We start from the raw sequence: 21,446 nt of genomic DNA on the forward strand, positions 1-21,446 counted from the left end.
ACTCGTGCGCCGATCGACCCCACGTGATTATGTTAATGAAGTTATATGACGTAGAAAATAGAGTGCGAGATTCAAGTGAAAACTGAGAATTACTAATATATAAATTGAACGATCTATCTCATTTGTCATGATTTGTATTTATTAAGGCAAATAAAACAATTGAAATTATGGCAACAAACTACAGCCATTCAAATTCAACTAATCGGTTTTAAATAGTTTCCGCTAGAAGGCGCTCTAAAAATTACCTTCTCTCAAACATATCGAATAATTTGATTGGCGAATAGACGTATGTCTTATGTGTTGTCTCATTGGTCACTTCCGTAGTATTTCGGAATCTTCAACTTTTCATTACGAATGTAGGCTTTTCTTGATGTGATCCGATAGTAAAAATTAGAACTTCCGGTATGGTCTCGAAAAAATTGCATAGAATGAAGTAATTATTTGATCGAGACCAAGTGTGGTCAAAATGGTAAGTCACTGTTTAAGTAGGCATTCACTCTCGCTATGAAGAAAACTGTTGGTAAAAATGGTACAACAATGATTTACTGCACATGACGCATAACTTGACGCAAATTCTCTTTCCAATGTGACCACGTGTTTAGTCGGTGTTCAACCATAGAAGTTGGTCGTTCTTGTCAACAACGATTTAGAATCGATGAGATTACATCTACATATGTTTATTTTGTCACTGCTTATGGAATTTCGCTTTAAGCAGATTTTGACCAAACTTTATCTGTTCACTTGCATATGCCTAAATGATTTTGACACCGTATATCTCGAAAGAATAGTAAATACAATATACAAAATACATTTTTCATTATTCTGATCAAATTTTCGCTTACTTCTCCATCTTTTTTATTGTGCACCACTCCAGGTGGAAATGTGTATAGTGTTATATAGTATGATGTGATGGTAAATGTGTAGTGATTCGGCTATGCTTTGTCTATCACATTATCATAGATGTACGAGAGTCTGTGGACCTCCACATCCATGTTAGGCACTGCCCCGTTGTAGCGTTTCCACATGGCTGCCTTGACCAGCTACCTGAAAATATTGTTTTTCCTGTTGACTACATGGAATTTTTTCACTATATGATATCATTTTTCTGTTTGTAAGTGCTGATTTATTGACCCGGGACTGAGAATATTTTTCCTGTGAAGTGAATTTTTTGCTTTCTTTAGATTAAGTGTCTTTCTAATTTTTATTTAATAAGATCTCAAATTTCCTGCCTCACAGTTCTTGCATCATCCAATTTTGTATACACATACTTTGTCTTTCTCTTTGGATGTTTATCCTTAGAATTGACTTGGGCATTTGTGATAGTTAAGCATTTTTGTTCTCAGGTATCGATTACGAGAGTGAAACAAGTTCCCATCACTAGAGCGTTCTAAACTATACACAGTAAAGTATACATGTATATACTGAGCACATGTGACTGATAACGTTAAACTTGCTGATAACGTTTGTCATTGTCCGTTGGTATCAACCATGTAGTCGTTAACATCTGTTATGTGTTATAAGAATATATCATATTCAGGTTTATTTGGCAGAGTTGAATTTGCTCAATTTTCACTCATTATTTTCAGTAATTAACATTCTATTCAAATTTAAGAGGTACGAAATTATAACAGCAAAAGCATGGACAATCTTGTTACACCCAAAATCTTACTGTAATTATTAATTCAGTATTCTTATTTTCCCATTTATATATGGATGTTAGTATTATGCTCATCACAGCAGAGTTATTATACATGTATCGTTTGTCCCCTGTACAGCCAAGATTTTTACGCTTACAGTATGGCCCATTACAATCGAGATAAGCAGAGTCATTGTTTGTTCCGGGTTCCATGGTGATATATATGTGTGTAGTTTGGCCCCAGTACAGCTGAGATTTATATTTATAGTGTGTCCACAGTTCCACAGTGATATATACATGAAAATAGTTTGTTCCTAGTACATCTGAGATACAAGTATATAACAGTATTTTGTCTCCTGTGCAACCAAGATACCAGTAGTTTGTTTGTAGTACAACAATTCTTCCAATTTCAAACTTTAATTAAAGTAAAAAATACACAGTTGACAAAGGTATTAAACATCGGAAAGAGCCTATTTAAGTCCTCTCCCACAAATAACATCACAGTGGTATATGTACAAGAAACATCCACACATAGCATACAATACTCATTTATACAATACGACACAAGGGAAGCTACTTCTATTTACTTGAATTTGATTTTGTTCAATATAATATCTGGACTCCAGACTTTTTTTGGTTGCAAAATTTTTAATTTCTACAAAAAAAAGTACATGGAAAATTACATTAAATTTGAGATAAATTTTCTTCACTTCATCAGATACAAGCCATAAGTACAACCAAGATACACTGGTATAGTGTCCCTGTATAGTATACGGTGTAGTCATCAATGTTTCTTCTCCTGCCTAAATGACTGGCTGCCATAAACACCCCCATTTCCCAATTTAAGTCTTACATTTTCTTAAAATGAACTGTAAAGTTCATAATTGTGACAATTGATTAAATCTCCAGTTAAATGTAGAAAAATACAATAGAAAGTCTTATACAAAATAGAAAAGGAAAAGTATACTCAAGTATCAAAATTGGTATGTGGTATATGAAAAGCTGGAATTTTCACTCAATTATAAAGTTTCCAAGCATGCGTCTCATAAACCATGACTTGCATGTAATGTTTTGATACAATTTACTGGTTAAATTTTCCCAAATTGACAAAAGGGATTTTCCAAAAATACCAATGGAAAACTCTGGTGATAATATTTAAATCAGTCTTGTATGTTCACTTTTAATGTTGTTCATCACCTGCCTATTGATTCTGATAGCTGAAATACTTTCACTTTGTGCTATTATTTCATTTAGTCCTGATATGATATATTTATATTGTATCCAATCACCATGAACGTTTGTCTTCAGTCTTTAAACATTTATCACTATTTCATGAATTATTAGAATGATGTTTCCCAAATCTCTTATGAAAGTTTCCTACTGGTCACTAGTTTTGCTGTTTTGATTTTGGGACTGATCAGAAAAATATAATGGCTGACCTGTGGACGTTTTGGAGAGTATTTTTCATATTTTGTATAATTAAGAGCAAAAATGATCAACCTTTTAAGGAACTGATAAAAATTAAAACAATTGTGTACACCAAGTTCCTTCCTGTGATTTATTTGAAAAAAAATAGAAAAATGTGTTGTGATAATCAAAATAATTATGAAATTAAAATTTTTACAAATGCATAGGACTATTAAGTTTTCACTTTAAGCTTTATCTAAAAATAAAAATAAAAACTTGCCAAAATGAAACTATGTTACAGTTGATGTGACAAAATTCTTATTTATTATTGATGTGAATAAATACTTTTTGTAGCCCGGAAGGAAGAAGCCATTCATTGACAAGAAGAATGCTGTGACATTTCACCTTGTTCACAGAAGTCAGAAGGATCCGCTTCAGGCCAGTGAAGAAGCATCCAAACATGTCCTCCTCCAAGCCAGCAGTAAAAAGGTTCATCCCTAAATATACAGTCTATGAGAAAAAATAAGATAAAAACCAGTTTATGAAATCAGAACCAGAAAACATATCTGTTGCATTAACAAGTACTGAGTATATAATGCTTATGTTGACCTTTGTTAAGTCTGGAAACATACACCTTTTTTTTCTTAAGATACAACATTAACACTGATTGTAATCAACCAAAAGGTTGTAAAATATATTTGGAGGTACAGATAGTTACAGTGTTGTGATGGTGATGATTTTCTAGGACTTGGCAAAGCAGAAGGAAGAGGAACAGAAGTATGGAGTGTTTTATGATGACGAATATGACTACATGCAACATTTACGAGAAACTAATGAAGCATGCGTGCTGGAAGCGGTCAGCGAGAGCCGTATATCAGCGAAACAAGAGCAACGGGTATAACAAATTTAATTCTGTACAACATCAGTACAACCTGTCAAATGATATTTAGACATTCATTATGTGACACCCTCATGCTTTCTATGAGGAATTTTTACTATATGTGACTAGTGGCTTGCTAAAATATAACGCTACCAGGGGTATGAAAAAAACCAATACGGCAAAAAAGTCTGAACATTTCTACATGTACTGTAAAATCAGTTATTTTTGTGGGACTTAATTTTTGTGGTTTTTCCAAAAAAATTTTTTTTTTTTTTAAATTTAGATATAGCTCTGTATATCTTCTTATGCTAATTTTAATGCAGACATATGAATTTGTTAATTTAGACTACCAACAAAACCAAAGAAAATAAAACCTTAACTGATGTAATTTTCGATCAATGTTGAATGTGTTTTTGTCAAATTTGAGGCATCTAGACTCATCGTCTTCAAGAAGTGATGGTTTTTAGAAGTTGTATTTTATGGATGTTATATTTTTCATAGGACTTACCATAATTTCATTTAACATTGAAATCAACATTTAAATGAATTGCACCCAAAGACGCAACTGCTTCAAGATTTTGAAGAGAGTATTGCTTCTGATAAAAACAAAAATTTGAGGATAATAAATTAGTACTAATCCCGACATAATAAGTCTTGGGACTTTTGTCGTTTAAAACAAGTTATACATTATATGTTTTATGTTATGAATAACAAACCATTTTTTTCAGGGACCTAAAATCCAACTGCCTTCCACAGCATTTGCCTCTGATATAGAAACTGATGTGGGCCTCTTAAATAAGGCAGCTCCAAGCAGAGGTTAGTATGAGTTTTGAAAGTATATTATAATATCAATGCCACATAGCCTTAAGCAAACAGATTGGCTAAAAATAAATTTTAGGAAGCATCTTTTTTAAACCGAGAAATGCAAATTGTTTTGATAAATATCATATGCTTATAAGACAAACGTAAACAGACAATTTATCAATCAGTTGTCTGGAGAGCCACATGTAATTCAGTGGTGTCTTGCAATGCAGTTTAAAGACATGGTATGGTTTGGAGCATTTTTAAAATTTTAAAGTTAAACCATATACAATTATGTACTGAAGTATGAAATTGTAATCTTTCAGAAATCCAAGTATTCTTGGACAGATTTGTTGTCATTTTCCTTTCAGATTATAAAACTGAAACTTGTTGTAAACTACTTTATTTGTTAATAGAAAATGCAGAATTTAGTTTTAATGTTACAGAAAGTTGTTAAGCTTGTAGCAAATATATCTTGCAAATCTGGACTGGGATTAAGCCACCAAATTGTCAGCAGACCATGTAAACAGTTTTCTCTGCTTTACTACCCAAAAAAAAGATATGCTCAAAAGCTGACCACTGTAAACAAACTTACTGGTAATTTGGCACAATGAAATTTTGGCAATTTGCCACTTTTTAATGAATTAGCGCAAAGATGAGTTAGTGCATCCACTGTGATTGCTATTTGAACTACATTCCAAAATCGCAGTCATATTTTCTCGCAATAACAGCTCAAAAATTTGTACATTTACTGTCAATTTCACAATGTCATGTTATGTATAATATAGGCCCGAAGCTTGACTGGGATCCTGACATAGTTGCTGCCCTTGATGATGATTTCGTGTTTGATGATCCTGATAACCAGCTGGAAGATAACTTCATGGAAATGGCTAATGCTGAAGGGGGATTTGTGGAGGGAGAGGAATTGGACAGGTAAGAATTAGTAATATTGTATATATTATTAATGAAAAAAAACTTTTTATCAGCTTTTGATGCTTGAGCTCACTGGTGAAATCTTACTCTGGATCCTTTGACGTGTGTTGAAAAATTTAATTTAGAATCAAAGAAAAAAAAAAGAGTCTTGTTATCTCATTGTGCAGCTAAAACTTGCATGATTCCAAGTGGAAAGATCCTTGTTATTTTTAACCCTTTTTAGAACAATACTACACCATTGACATAGATATATGCTTATAATTTTACACCGAAAATGAAAATGTCTTACCTTATTAGATCTCACGTTGGCCTAAATGTGTAGATTTGTTACCTAATTCAACCTGACTTTGGCCTATAAATGTTACCTAATTGAGGCTAATTACCAAATAACTTGGTAGCCTCAATGACACATATAGTGGAATAGGCCACTCGGTGGACACATAACTTCAGACATGAATGAAGGTAAAAAAAATGAAAAATAAGTTGATGCATTGTATAACTGTGAATTGGAATCTATTTACAATAACATAGTCATTCTAGCATTCAGGCCACTTAGATATCATTGTGAATAACAACCCCTATCCTTTAGAAAGAAGTCTTCCCTATATTCTATAGTGTGAAAATGTTGAAGTTTAAAAACACTATTCCCAAAGGAATCAGATAGAAAGCCACATGTGTTTTGTCCATTCTAATTTAAAAACATACACACATTGAAGCTAGACAAGGAATAGACCATGCCAGGTGATGTAAGGAAGAAGAATATTTACTGCTTTAAAAATTGTAGATAATTAACACTAAAAATGCTGTTTCTATAAAATCTAAGGAAGAATCATTATGTTTACCATTGTACAACAACACAATAACACACAAATGATGAACATTCGATACCTGATCTTAATGAAGAGATCTTATCATGGAACCTCTGAGGTGTGTGATGTAATGTTAAAAACTTTTCATTCACATTGTGGTTTAACAGTGAAAATTGTCCTGAGTTATTGTTCCAGAGACTGTATGAATATTGAATAAATTATACTCTGTAGGTTTTATGATGTGTAGTCAGTTGCTGTTATTGTGTTCTATTGGATTTCAGTGAAATCAAGATTTTCTTTGATACTTTTAATGTTATCGTTTTAAGTCCTAGTTTACACCCACAACATGTAGAAAACATCACTTGGCTTTAAAGCATTGAAATAAGTTTTAGGTGTATTTGTCAAGATTCTAAGAAAACGTTTGGCAAAAAGTATTTAGGTCTTTAGAAACTATAAACTTCATGTATTTTAGAACAATTGTGAAACTAGAAGGATTTTTGTAGCGAATGCCGTTCGAATTAGTAGGTCGGGTTGTAGGTTCCTTTACTCTTTCGCTGGTTACCTTGGAGTGTGCAGGGTGATTGATCAATAGAGAAAATTAAGTCAGAAATATCACAACAGCATCAGAGTAGGTACTTTAATTTATTTAGTACTGTCTATAGGTTTTGTCCTCTCCAGGCTTCATCAGGATGACAAATACAGATTTTTCATGACCTTAAGTACTTAAATTGCAGTACCCTATTCTATCAATAGTGGACACAGTATTGTGACATGTTGTCGCAAGCACTACAATACCTATAAGTTACTCATTAATGAAAAGGTACATTATATGTTGTTTTAAACTATACAATAGATACTTAAATATTGACTACACTCTTTCCTATGCCATATTCTAGCCCAACATTTCTGAGTTTACAGTTAGTGGAGAACAATAGAAATAAATACAATGATTTCACTCGCATAAATGATGAATCTTTCAATACCTGAGCTCTATGAAGAGATCATATGGAACCTCTGAAGTGTGTGTGAAATAAGATACTAATTTGTGTTACGACAAAAGTAAACATTTGATAGAACACAAATATAACATTATTTATCAGTGTATTGAAATCAGTGTATTTTATCTGATCATTAAATTCCTGTCAAATTTACATGTAATTTCAAAAATGTCTGACATTTCTTTCTTTATCTCTTTAAACAATGTTTTGTTATGATATTGTTTAAATTATGAAAGTAAATAAAAAGACTAAAAGAAGTTTGAGATGTGAAGTTTGTACCTTGGATATACATAAATGATTACATCACAAAGATTCTAATAAAATGCTTGGCAAAAAACATAAAGGTCCCTTGTTACGTTTTAAAATCTATAAACTTAATATATTTTAGAACAGTTGTGATACATGTCACAAATTTAAACTTATCACTCTCATTAGCCCAGATCAAAATATGTGAGGGACCTTACTATCGGAGGAAACTGGAGTACCCGGGGAAAATGTACATGGTAGGGCAAATGACCAAATACCTTTTTATTTCCAATTATGGGAATCAGACCCTGGTTGCCTAGTTACCACTGTGTCACTTGACATCCCATAATTTGATTACCGTTGTTTGATTCACTAGCTGAAATATTGTGGATGGCACAAACATATGATGGAAATACAGATAGCTGACCTCAATGAAGAGATCCTATCTAAGGAACCTCTGATGTGTCACCAGCCACCATAAAACATTTAATTGATTTATCAGTCAGATACAGTAAACATTTAGTACAAGGTAGGATTTGTCTCCCCTTGATTTAGGATGATTTGTTGATAAACTGCACTCTTTCATGTACTGTGTTATAACTTAACCTGTCGTGTTAGAATTGCAGACGTAGAAAACTAAATAAAACTACCCCAGCCCAACATTTCTGAGTTTACAGTAAGTGGAGATCAGTTAAAGTAAATACAATAATTTCACATGCAGAAATGATGAACATTCGATACCTGAGCTCAATGAAGAGATCTTATCATGGAACCTCTGAAGTGTGTGTGTATTTAAATCAGTAATTTATGTCCTCTTGAATGTATATCTTCAAACATGGTTTTAAAAATTAAGAAAATATAGGGAGTTTCTACATTTTTGCCTGTAAACAATATTTTGATGTAAAATTGCTTTGATTATGAAAGTAGATAATTTTAACTACACGTTGAAGTAAGTGACACAGACTCCATCAGATTTTCTGTTGAGATTACATATGATAGGATTTAAAGAAGTGTTCACTTGAAAATAGTGTAAAATTGTAACAGTTTAAGATGTAAGTTTGTGATAAGTCAAGGAAAAAGGAAACACATTAATTTTCACTCGGAGAAATGATGATCTTTCGATACCTGAACTCTATGAAGAGATCATATGGAACCTCTGAAGTGTGTGTGAAATAAGATGATAATTTGTGTTGTGACAAAAATAAACATTTGTTAGAAAACAAATAAAACATTATTTATCGAAGTCTTGAAATAAATATATATGATCTGATCATTAAATGCCACTCAAATTTAAATGTTATTTTAAAAAAATGTCTGACATTTCTATATTGATCTGTGTAAACTATGTTTTGTTACGGTATTGTTTAAATTAGGAAAGTAAATAAAAAGACTAGAGAAGTTTGAGATGTGAAGTTTGTACCTTGGATGTACATAGATAATTACATCACAAAGTTTCTCATAAAATGCTGGGCAAAAACCTTACGGTTCCTTTGTATATTTCAAAACCTATAACCTTAATACATTATAGAACAGTTGTGAAACAAGTTATAAGCTGATATTAATCACTCTCGTTAGCCAAGATCAAAGTATGTGAGGTACCGTACTATCGTAGGAAACTGAAGTACCTGGGGAAAATGTACATGGATGGGCAGGTGACCTGATACCTTTTCATAGCCAATCAGAGAATCTGACAATAGTTGCCTAGTCTTATGTCAAATGTATTACTACTGTGTCACCTGACAATGTGTAATTTGATTGCCCTTGTTTGTCTCTGAGCTGAAATTTTGTGGATGGCACAAACATATGATGGAAATACAGATAGCTGACCTCAATGAAGAGATCTTATCTAAGGAACCTCTGATGTGTCACCAGCCACCTTAAAACATTTAATTGATTTATCAGTCAGATACAGTAAACATTTAGTACAAGGTAGGATTTGTCTCCCCTTGATTTAGGATAATTTGTTGATAAACAATACTATATTACTATAATACTATACTATATTCTATAATAACCTGTCCTGTTAGAATTGTAGATGTAGAATACAAAATAAAACTACCCCAGCCCAACATTTCTGAGTTTACAGTAAGTGGAGATCAGTTAAAGTAAATACAATAATTTCACATGCAGAAATGATGAACATTCGATACCTGATCTAAATGAAGAGATCTTATCATGGAACCTCTGAAGTGTGTGTGAAAGTTTCTTATTGTAACAAAGATGAGATCATACTTTATATATTACACAGGTGTATTTAAATCAGTCTGTGTTACCTGGTAATTAACATCCTGTTAAATTTATATCTGTGTCTTCAAACGTGATTTTAAATGTTTAAAAGAATATCAGAAATTTGTTTATCAATGTAGATCATTTAACGATCGGTTGAAGTAAATTAGATAGACTGAGATTTTCTTTTGAGATTGCAAACCATTTGATTAAAAGAAGTGTTTATCTGAAAATAGTGTATAATTGTAGCAGTGTGAGATGTGTTTTGTGATAAATCAAGGAAGAAAGAAGTAAATACATTAATTTTCACTCACAGAAATGATGAACATTCGATACCTGAGCTCAATGAAGAGATCTTATCATGGAACCTCTGAAGTGTGTGTGAAATGAGATGCTAATTTGTGTTATGACAAAAATAAACATTATTTATCAATGTATCAAAATCAATCAATTTTATCTGATCATTAAATGCCTCTCAAATTTAAATGTAATCTCAAAAATTTCAGATATTTCTATCTTTATCTCTGTAAACGATGTTTTGATATGATATTGTTTGAATTATAAAAGTAAATAAAAAGGCAATAGAATTTGAGATGTGAAGTCTGTGCTAATGATATATTTTGGATACACACAAATGATGGAAACTAAGATAGCTGACATCAGTGAAGAGACTTTATCTAAGGAACCTCTGATGTGTGTACTTATAAGTCAATACATTTAGATCAATCAGACCATATCAATTAAACCAAACTAAGTAGGAAGTGAAAAATTGGAGCCACATTTTATCATCTTTTCATTCTTGATCTTCAATGCTTAGGACCCTTTATTTTATCAAAGAAGCTGGAGTGAGGGGAGCATCAGTGGTACTGTCACGTCTGTAGAAATGTCCTTGTACCTGGTGCCTTCTGTTATTTACCAATATGATACTGAAATAAAATGTAGAGATTATCAATGTTTAAGGTGTGAACAAAAACTGTAAATAATCGTAATTATCTGTGTGACTTTATGAGTGAATGGTTTTCATAACACAAACAGATGATGTATACAAAGATACCTGACCTCAGTGAAGAGATCTTATCATGGAACCTCTGATGTATGTGTATATTAATCATCATAAACCATCAAAAACATATTGAATGTTCAAGGTCTCAAAAATGCATTTCCACTAATATGACAGATACAAAAAGGGTAAGTTAACCGGGAAATGGTTTTATTTTGTTTATAGATTTTTTGTGTATTATTTATTCCTTGAAAACACTTTACTACTATTCTACCCCAAAAGATGGCACTGAAACAGTCATTCAAGGCCAGCCAACAGCCTTAGGTCAGTCATTGTAATAAGGTCAGCCAAGGGTCATAGGTCGGTCATTGTAATAAGGTCAGTCAAGAGCCTAAGGTCAGTCATTGTAATAAGGTCAGTCAAGAGCCATTGGTCAGTCATTGTAATAAGGTCAGTCAGTAACCTTAGGTCAGTCATTGTAATAGAAATGCAAGGTCAGTCAGTAACCTTAGGTCAGTCATTGTAATAGAAATAAGGTCAGTCAGTAACCTTAGGTCAGTCATTGTAATAGATCAGTCAGTAACCTTAGGTCAGTCATTGTAATAGATCAGTCAGTAACCTTAGGTCAGTCATTGTAATAGATCAGTCAGTAACCTTAGGTCAGTCATTGTAATAGATCAGTCAGTAACCTTAGGTCAGTCATTGTAATAGATCAGTCAGTAACCTTAGGTCAGTCATTGTAATAGATCAGTCAGTAACCTTAGGTCAGTCATTGTAATAGAAATACAAGGTCAGTCAGTAACCTTAGGTCAGTCATTGTAATAGATCAGTCAGTAACCTTAGGTCAGTCATTGTAATAAGGTCAGTCAGTAACCTTAGGTCAGTCATTGTAATAAGGCCACTCAACAGCCTTAGGTCAGTCATTGTAATAAGTTCAGTCAGTAACCTTAGGTCAGTCATTAAAATAGACATACAAAGTCAGTTGAGAGTCCAAGGTCAGTCATTGTAACAGCCTTCAAGGTTAGCCACTGAGTCATGGTCAGTCATTGTAACCGTTCAAGGTCATTCATGTTAACAGTCAGTCATGGTTGATAACTGTAACTTTTCAAGGTCAGTCACCACAACAATCAGTTCAGGGTCTGTTTTACTTATGTAATCAACACAACATACAGATGAGGGATCATATATACTTATCTTGGTAAAGAGATTTAAGGAAGGGAATTCTAAATGAACTTGATACATGTACAAGTTTTATTTTTCACAGTGATGAATGTGACATGGATTCCAACGATGCTAACATGTCTGACGATGAGATGAGAGGTTTCCCTGGTGACCAGATGTTTATGGAAGAAGAAACTAAATCCCGTTTCACCAGCTACTCCATGACGTCGTCAGTCATCCGTAGGAATGAAGGTCTGACACTGCTTGATGATAGGTTTGAAAAGGTATTTATCTACCAATAAACCCATATCTACAAGTTGGTCCCATCTTCACTTTTGCAGAGTCATTGATTTTAGAATAGAAAGCTGAAAGTAGTTCACTTACAAGCCTCCTGGATGTCAAAGGGTAATAGAACAGGAGTTCTTATTACACATTGAGTAGAAGATGAAAGTGTAACATTTCAATGACCACACAGTCACTTTCATAAAAAAATCCAAGGTCACCATTACTCTTTATAGAAATTTGTGAAAGAAGCGAGGGAGTGGATACACTTCAGGAATTTTCTATCTTTCTACTTCAACATGTAGAGGTCTCAATATCAGAACACATACAAGTAATACATACACAGATACCTGACTTCATTGGATCTTATCCAAGGTACCGCTGATGTATGTGACTTTTTATAGCTCAAAGGAGGATTATTGTACAGTCATAGAAGAGGCAATGCTAACATTTAAAGTATGATTTCAGGTTATTTGTGGCCGAGATGAAGTTGATTAAACAATTTAAATCATGATAATGCCTGAATTACTTCACATATATGCGATGGTTATTTATTATCTCGTGTGAAAGTATCAACATTTTTATTTTTCTTACGTGAGGAATGTTTATCATCTTCCATTAATCACTCTTGGTGGCCAAGATAGAAATGTGTAAGGGGGGTCTAAATTTGGGAGTAAATGCAATAGGTGGTTAGACAGGTGATCTAATTTAGGAATTTTGCTCGGTGACCTCTGTGATTGGTTATTCACTGTTTCTTCCTTTATACTTATACTTTGTAGTGTAAAAGGTCATTATAGGTCACCAACAGTAGTTTCTGTCATTATTTGTTAAGATCTTATACGTAAACCTGTGTGTCGCATCCAGAATCTGACGTTGGTGAATATATCAGCTATGATGATTAAAGGATATGGTTTCTCTTTCAATGAAAGTTAATGATCACATTTTCCTTGGCTGTCTGAGCTGTACATATTTACAAAACATTGTATCAAAACACTAGTTAAAAAAACAAAAAATATGTGTAATATTGTCAGCCAGGTCAAACATGCTGACAGGTGCATTAATTTGTTTCATTTTTTTTTCAAACTTGCTGATTTCTGGAAAATTTTAGATGTCAGCTTTAGAGCACCAAATATGTGATGGGTTATGGTAATATATTATCCTTCTGTATGTATTGTATTCCTTTAGTAGTACGTAACTGTTTTCCCCTGTTTAATGGTTACCAAGTTGCCATATTGGAATTCCTTCATACCTTTATTTTGTTTCTACTGATGTTCAACTGGTGCTTTAAATAGAACAGCAATTATATAGAACATTCTGTATTGTAAATATTATCTTCACACACTGTAATTTACATCACATTTGTTTATGTTGTAATTTTAATGTGTTTTTGTTTGTGCAGTTTTATGAGCAGTTTGATGATTGTGAGATTGGACCGTTGGACCATGAGGACATAGAGGGTGCTGTAGATCAGAACAGCTACATGCTCAACACAATCCTGGAGGAATTTGAGAAAGAACAAGATGCTAAGTAAGGATTCAGAGAAAAATGTATTTATAGATCTAACTTAAGCCAATGGTATACTAATTATGCCTGAAGCAATTCAAAATCATATGGGATAATTGCCTGTTTGGGAGTCCTTTGCTTATACTAACAGTTGGAGTTATCACCCTTGGAATTTCTTAAGTCTTGAGAAATGTGAATGGTCTTTAGATGAAACAGAAAATATTAAGATAATTTTTCTTAGATCAGTTGATAAATTCAGACTGTGAAATAAAATTTTTGATATGTAAAAAATGTAAATGACTGATCTATATAGTTTTTCAGCAGATTGAAAATTAAGCAAGAAATATTTATTTTCAAAATTCAGTTTATGTAAATGTCTAGTTTAGTCACATTTTGGATCATTGACTTAATACTGTAACACATGAACTTATATTACTGTTACAGAAAACTGAAGGATGTTGTAGATGAGAACGTAGGAGAGGAAGTTGGGGCAGAGAGTGACGAGTCTGAGGATGCTGGTGATATGGTAGATGTGGAGATTGAGGAACCTGGAGAGAAGTGGGATTGTGAATCTATTCTAAGTATGTTATTAGGTTTTCTATCTATTTTCAACCCAATGGCACCATCTCTCATATTATGTAATTCCCTCCTACATTTATTCATTGCCATATTTGTTTACAGAAACTGTAGATTTTTCACAAGATTTTATGAGATTTGGTTAAGCTATGACAGCAAACACATGATCAGTCATTCAAAATGGCCACTGTAATCCACTTCACTTCATGCACTCCCTAAGTGTCCAATGAATGTTGATTTGCTTAAAGTCAAAGTTCCTGACAATCACTAATCTTCCCCTCATTGGTCTTGATTTGGCATGGATGCATCTGATAGTATGTAACTCTCTGGCACCCTATTTAACAGTAATGTAGAATCCAACCTGACTTGATTAGCGACATGGATTTGTTGCTCTAGTAATTCAGCAGTTCAATCTTTGACCAGTTGTTGATTACAGAACAATTCACACAGGTGTTTAATACAAAACATATAGTTTTTTCTGTTTAGTTCATTAGATAAATATTTATTTTATTGCTATTTTTCAGGTACTTATTCAAACATATACAACCACCCAAAATTGATTGAGGAACCAAGAAAGGTATGCTGGTTTTCCACTCCTCACCTTTCATGTTCTATCCTCCCCTGTATCCTCTCCAGTTCAATCATGTTTTATCCTCCCCTGTATCCTCTCCAGTTCAATCATGTTTTATCCTCCCCTGTATCCTCTCCAGTCCAATCATGTTCTATCCTCCCCTGTATCCTCTCCAGTCCAATCATGTTCTATCCTCGTCTGTATCCTCTCCAGTCCAATCATGTTTTATCCTCCCCTGTATCCTCTCCAGTCCAATCATGTTCTATCCTCCCCTGTATCCTCTCCAGTCCAATCCTCCCCTGTATCCTCTCCAGTCCAATCATGTTCTATCCTCGTCTGTATCCTCTCCAGTCCAATCATGTTCTATCCTCCCCTGTATCCTCTCCAGACCAATCATGTTCTATCCTCCCCTGTATCCTCTCCAGTCCAATCATGTTCTATCCTCCCCTGTATCCTCTCCAGACCAATCATGTTCTATCCTCGCCTGTATCCTCTCCAGTCCAAACAGGTTCTATCCTCCCCTGTATCCTCTCCAGACCAATCATGTTCTATCCTCCCCTGTATCCTCTCCAGTCCAATCTCCCCTGTATCCTCTCCAGTCCAATCATGTTCTATCCTCGTCTGTATCCTCTCCAGACCAATCATGTTCCATCCTCCTCTGTATCCTCTCCAGTCCAATCATGTTCTATCCTCCCCTGTATCCTCTCCAGACCAATCATGTTCTATCCTCCCCTGTATCCTCTCCAGACCAATCATGTTCTATCCTTGCCTACATCCTCTCCAGTCCAATCATGTTTTATCCTCCCCTGTATCCTCTCCAGACCAAGCATGTTCTATCCTCGCCTGTATCCTCTCCAGTCCAAACAGGTTCTATCCTCCCCTGTATCCTCTCCAGACCAAGCATGTTCTATCCTCGCCTGTATCCTCTCCAGTCCAATCATGTTCTATCCTCGTCTGTATCCTCTCCAGACCAATCATGTTCCATCCTCCTCTGTATCCTCTCCAGTCCAATCATGTTCTATCCTCCCCTGTATCTTCTCCAGACCAATCATGTTCTATCCTTGTCTGTATCCTCTCCAGACCAATCATGTTCTATCCTCGTCTGTATCCTCTCCAGTCCAATCATGTTTTATCCTTGCCTGTATCCTCTCCAGTCCAATCATGTTTTATCCTTGCCTGTATCCTCTCCAGACCAATCATGTTCCATCCTCCTCTGTATCCTCTCCAGTCCAATCATGTTCTATCCTCCCCTGTATCTTCTCCAGACCAATCATGTTCTATCCTTGTCTGTATCCTCTCCAGACCAATCATGTTCTATCCTCGTCTGTATCCTCTCCAGTCCAATCATGTTTTATCCTTGCCTGTATCCTCTCCAGTTCAATCATGTTCTATCCTCCCCTGTATCCTCTCCAGACCAATCATGTTCTATCCTTGCCTGTATCCTCTCCAGACCAATCATGTTCTATCCTCCCCTGTATCTTCTCCAGTCCAATCATGTTTTATCCTTGCCTGTATCCTCTCCAGTCCAATCATGTTCTATCCTCCCCTGTATCCTCTCCAGTCCAATCATATTTTTCCTCCCCTGTATCCTCTCCAGTTCAATCATGTTTTATCCTCCCCTGTATCCTCTCCAGTCCAATCATGTTCTATCCTCATCTGTATCCTCTCCAGACCAATCATGTTCCATCCTCCTCTGTATCCTCTCCAGTCCAATCATGTTCTATCCTCCCCTGTATCCTCTCCAGTCCAATCATGTTTTATCCTTGCCTGTATCCTCTCCAGACCAATCATGTTTTATCCTACCCTGTATCCTCTCCAGTCCAATCATGTTCTATCCTCCCGTGTTTCCTCTCCAGTCCAATCATGTTCTATCCTCACCTGTTGCCTCACCAGACCTGTCATGTTTTACCTCACCTGTTGCCTCACTAGACCTGTCATGTTTTACCTTACATGTTGCCTCACTAGACCTGTCATGTTTTACCTCACCTGTTGCCTCACCAGACCTGTCATGTTTTAACTCACCCATTTTCTCACCAGACCTGTCATGTTTTTTATGAGATAATTATTGGTTTGTTTCCATTTTTCATTAGTTTTGATGAAACAATGTAACTTTCTGGGCATGGAATTGGTGTATATTGATCTGCCCAAAGTTTCTCTTGTTATGTTAGATACTGACTTAGACGAAATAAGCTAATTCAGGTGGCTTTATGTAATGTTAGAAAGATTGAAGGTCAATTCAGATTTAATTCTGTTGTCTGACCTTTCCATTAATGCCACTGAATGTCAAAACATAGTGCCATCATAATGAAACAAGATTTGTGTCTGTTATAGGAAAAGAAAATAGAACTAACCTCCCGACTAGGCATTCCAAGTAAGTCACTGAAGAAAACAGGGTTGTCACGGAAACAGATTGAACAGGAAGAACGGGCTGCCAAAATACAGGACCGAGCAAGTACATACCGACCAAAGGATGAAACATTGAAAGAGAAAAAGGAAAGGAAACAGGCAATCAAAGAGGAGAGAAAAGTGAGAACCTCATAATGTATAAGTATAAATCCTAGGTTTCAAATATAATCTGTTACCATAGCAACAATGAGTACTTTTCTTCAATATCACCATGGTAACATATTTAATACAATATTTCACCCTTGTATCATTGAATGTAAATACAATCTGTCAACAATGAATACTGGACAATCAGTCACATTCAAAACATTGAACACAAATACAGATTAATCTGTCACTGTACTTGGTATATTGTGACATTATGAAAATACATTACATACAATACATTATACTCTGTCTATATATTAACATACTGAATACAATGTGTCATTTTGAAAACTCTTAGATACCAATACAATGTTTCATTTGTTAGTTACAATATATGGAATACAAATGTGTCATTTTGAAAACCATTAGATGCGAAAACAATGTTTCATCTATTAGTTAAAATATATGGAATACAAATGTGTCATTTTGAAAACCATTAGATACGAATACAATGTTTCATCACTTAGTAACAATACATTAAATACAATCTAATTCTAGGTGTTGATACCATTGATAGATGGAATTATAAGGTAAAACTGGGACTTCATATTATTATCTATATATTACATAAGTGATTGTCTTTTGCATTTAAATTCATATTAAACAATGATGCTGAATTGTAATTGCTGTAATATCAAAGAATAGTATGGAAAGTGTTTTCATGTTTCTCATTTTCATATTTTCAGGAGAGAAGACAAGAGAAAAAATCCAACAAGAAGGCATTTACAGAAGAAAAGATTCGATTGGAAAAAGAAATGAAAAATTTGAAGAACAATTTACAAGGAGTAAAAATTGTTTGAGACACTGTGTTCAAGATGTGGCAGCTTCTTAATATCTGATAAATGATATCAGATAGAATTGCTTCACCATTTGGCGTCAGTCAGAAGGTACTTACTTCTCTGATGGAATAACATCAGTATTCTGGAGTTCCTTCCCTTCATTTAGAACCATACATCACAGCAAATCACCCTCTCAAAGTCTGTCAGAATATGATATGTCAATCGGCAGTATTGCTTCTTATATGAGAGCAAAACACTGTGCTGACCACAAGTCATATTCCTACATAGGGGAGATAAGCACCATTTCCTGTGCACTGACCACAAGTCATACTCTAACTTGGAGGAGATAAATGCCACTTCCTGTACACTGACCACAAGTCATACTCCTACATGAGGGAGACAGACACCACTTCCTGTGTACTGACCACAAGTCATACTCCTACGTGGAGGCAGTTAAACACAACTTCCTGTACACTGACTGCAAGTCATGCTACTATGTGAGGGAGGTAAACACCACTTCCTGTGTACTGACCACTAGTCATACTCATGTATAAGGAGATAAATGCCACTTCCTGTGTACGGACCACAAGTCATACTCCTACGTGGCGGGTATAAATGCCACTTCCTGTGTACTGACCACAAGTCACACTCATGTGTTGGGAGTTAAATGCCAATTCCTGTGTACTGACCACAAGTCATACTCGTGTGTTGGGAGATAAACGCCACTTCCTGCGTACTGACCACAAGTCACACCCGTGTGTTGGGAGATAAACGCCACTTCCTGCGTACTGACCACAAGTCACACTCGTGTTTTGGGAGATAAACGCCACTTCCTGTGTTCTGGATACTGGTAGGACTCCCACCCTGTTTATACAGTACATGACTTTTTAGTATTTATTGAAACACTACTTACTTTGTTTACCTCTGTATTCTCCTGAAGTGAACCGTTAATAAATTCCTGTGTTGTATGTACTTCATTAAACTCATATAGTGTTTTTCTGAAGAAATTTTTATTAATTAATGAAATGCAAGAACATTTGACATGTGTACACATTTATGGGAGTGTTTAAAATTGTGACTTCCTCAGATGAACTTGCAGGTGAGATTGTTCAGAATGTTTATTTTGTGTTGATGCTAAGAGTGTTTTTGGCAGGTTGAGTTCATTTATTCAATATGTATTCATCTACATAATTTTTGATGCTATGAAATAAAAGTGAGGTGTAAGAGACGTATGTGTTTTTTATTCTTTTATAACTCCGTTATGATATTGAGAAATCAAATTCAGTCTCGTATGAGAACAAAAACAGGTCTGCCAACAGAGGGCACAGTTAGTTACCATAGATATGTCAGAAGTCTTTGGGATAGCTAACCAGCAACACCAGATCAAACACATCCCACACACAGGAAGATCAAACTCATCCCACACACATGAAGATCAAACACATCCCACACACAGGGAGATCAAACTCATCCCACACACAGGAAGATCTAACATCCCACACACAGGAAGATCTAACATCTCGCACACCGGCAGATCAAGCACGGGGAGATCAAACACGTGCCACACACCGGAAGATCAAACATCCCACACACTGGAAAATCAAACATCCCACACACAGGAAGATCTAACATCCCACACACAAGAAGATCTAACATCTCACACACCGGCAGATCAAGCACGGGGAGATCAAACACTTGCCACACACAGGAAGATCTAACATCCCACACACAGGAAGATCTAACATCCCACACACCGGCAGATCAAGCACGGGGAGATCAAACACTTGCCACACACAGGAAGATCTAAGATCCCACACACAGGAAGATCTAACATCCCACACACTGGAAAATCAAACATCCCAAGACAGGAAGATCAAACACATCCCGAACACAGGCAGATCAAACGCATCCCACACACAAGGAGATCAAACACGTGCCACACACAGGAAGATCAAACATCCCACACATGGGAAGATCAAACACATTCCACACACAGAAAGATCAAACACATCCCACACACAGGACAAATCAAACACATCCCACACACGGGCAGATCAAACACATCCCACACACGGGCAGATCAAACATCCCAACACAGGAAGAACAAACACGTGCCACACACAGGAAGATCAAACACATCCCACACACAGGAAGATCAAACATCCCACACACACGGGAAGATCAAACATCCCACACACAGGAAGATCAAACACATCCAACACACAGGAAGATCAAACACATCCCACACACAGGACAAATCAAACACATCCCACACACGGGCAGATCAAACACATCCCACACACGGGCAGATCAAACACATCCCACACATAGGCAGATCAAACATCCCAACACAGGAAGAACAAACACGTGCCACACACAGGAAGATCAAACACATCCCACACACAGGAAGATCAAACTCATCCCACACACATGAAGATCAAACACATCCCACACACAGGGAGATCAAACTCATCCCACACACAGGAAGATCTAACACCCCACACACGGGGAGATCAAACACGTGCCACACACGGGAAGATCAAACATCCCACACACGGGAAGATAAAACACATCCCACACACAGGAAGATCAAACACATCCCACACACAGGACAAATCAAACACATTCCACACACGGGAAGATCAAACACATCCCACACACGGGGAGATCAAACACATCCCACACAAAGGCAGATCAAACACGTGCCACACACGGGAAGATCAAACACGTGCCACACACGGGAAGATCAAACACATCCCACACACGGGAAGATCAAACACATCCCACACACAGAAAGATCAAACACATCCCACACACGGGAAGATCAAACACATCCCACATACAGGAAGATCAAACATTCCACACACGGGAAGATAAAACACATCCCACACACGGGAAGATCAAACACATCCCACACACAGGAAGATCAAACATCCCACACACGGGAAGATAAAACACATCCCGAACACAGGAAGATCGAACACATCCCAAACACGGGAAGATCGAACACATCCCATACACGGGAAGATCAAACACATCCCACACACAGGAAGATCAAACACATCCCAACACAGGAAGATCAAAC

The 21,446-nt window shown here is 35.8% G+C and overlaps 1 protein-coding gene and 1 non-coding gene across 2 annotated transcripts; both read left to right on the forward strand.

Moving 5' to 3' along the window:
* Positions 1-386: 386 nt before the first annotated feature.
* On the forward strand, positions 387-19,589 carry LOC132552161 (protein LTV1 homolog). The gene is made up of 11 exons (XM_060216303.1): positions 387-469; positions 3,398-3,532; positions 3,789-3,938; positions 4,652-4,739; positions 5,513-5,657; positions 12,201-12,381; positions 13,779-13,906; positions 14,327-14,463; positions 14,983-15,035; positions 17,361-17,555; positions 18,269-19,589. Exons 1-11 carry the CDS (start codon positions 467-469, stop codon positions 18,380-18,382), a joined length of 1,329 nt encoding a protein of 442 aa, XP_060072286.1. The 5' UTR covers positions 387-466; the 3' UTR covers positions 18,383-19,589.
* LOC132552217 (small nucleolar RNA SNORD53/SNORD92) lies at positions 13,266-13,342 on the forward strand. Its single transcript, XR_009554321.1, has one exon. It is a non-coding gene; the product is annotated as a small nucleolar RNA SNORD53/SNORD92 (small nucleolar RNA).
* Positions 19,590-21,446: the final 1,857 nt, after the last annotated feature.

Source organism: Ylistrum balloti, unplaced genomic scaffold (assembly GCF_031769215.1).
Source record: "Ylistrum balloti isolate Yb309-2 unplaced genomic scaffold, AGI_CSIRO_Ybal_v1 Utg370240, whole genome shotgun sequence".
NCBI classification, from domain to species: domain Eukaryota; kingdom Metazoa; phylum Mollusca; class Bivalvia; order Pectinida; family Pectinidae; genus Ylistrum; species Ylistrum balloti.

What these genes read in the sequence shown, in the direction of transcription:
- LOC132552161 (XM_060216303.1), top strand. An exon ending in TAAGGCAGCTCCAAGCAGAG is followed by an intron (nt 4,740 to 5,512) that starts GTTAGTATGAGT and finishes TGTATAATATAG; the next exon opens with GCCCGAAGCTTGACTGGGAT. An exon ending in GAGGGAGAGGAATTGGACAG is followed by an intron (nt 5,658 to 12,200) that starts GTAAGAATTAGT and finishes TATTTTTCACAG; the next exon opens with TGATGAATGTGACATGGATT.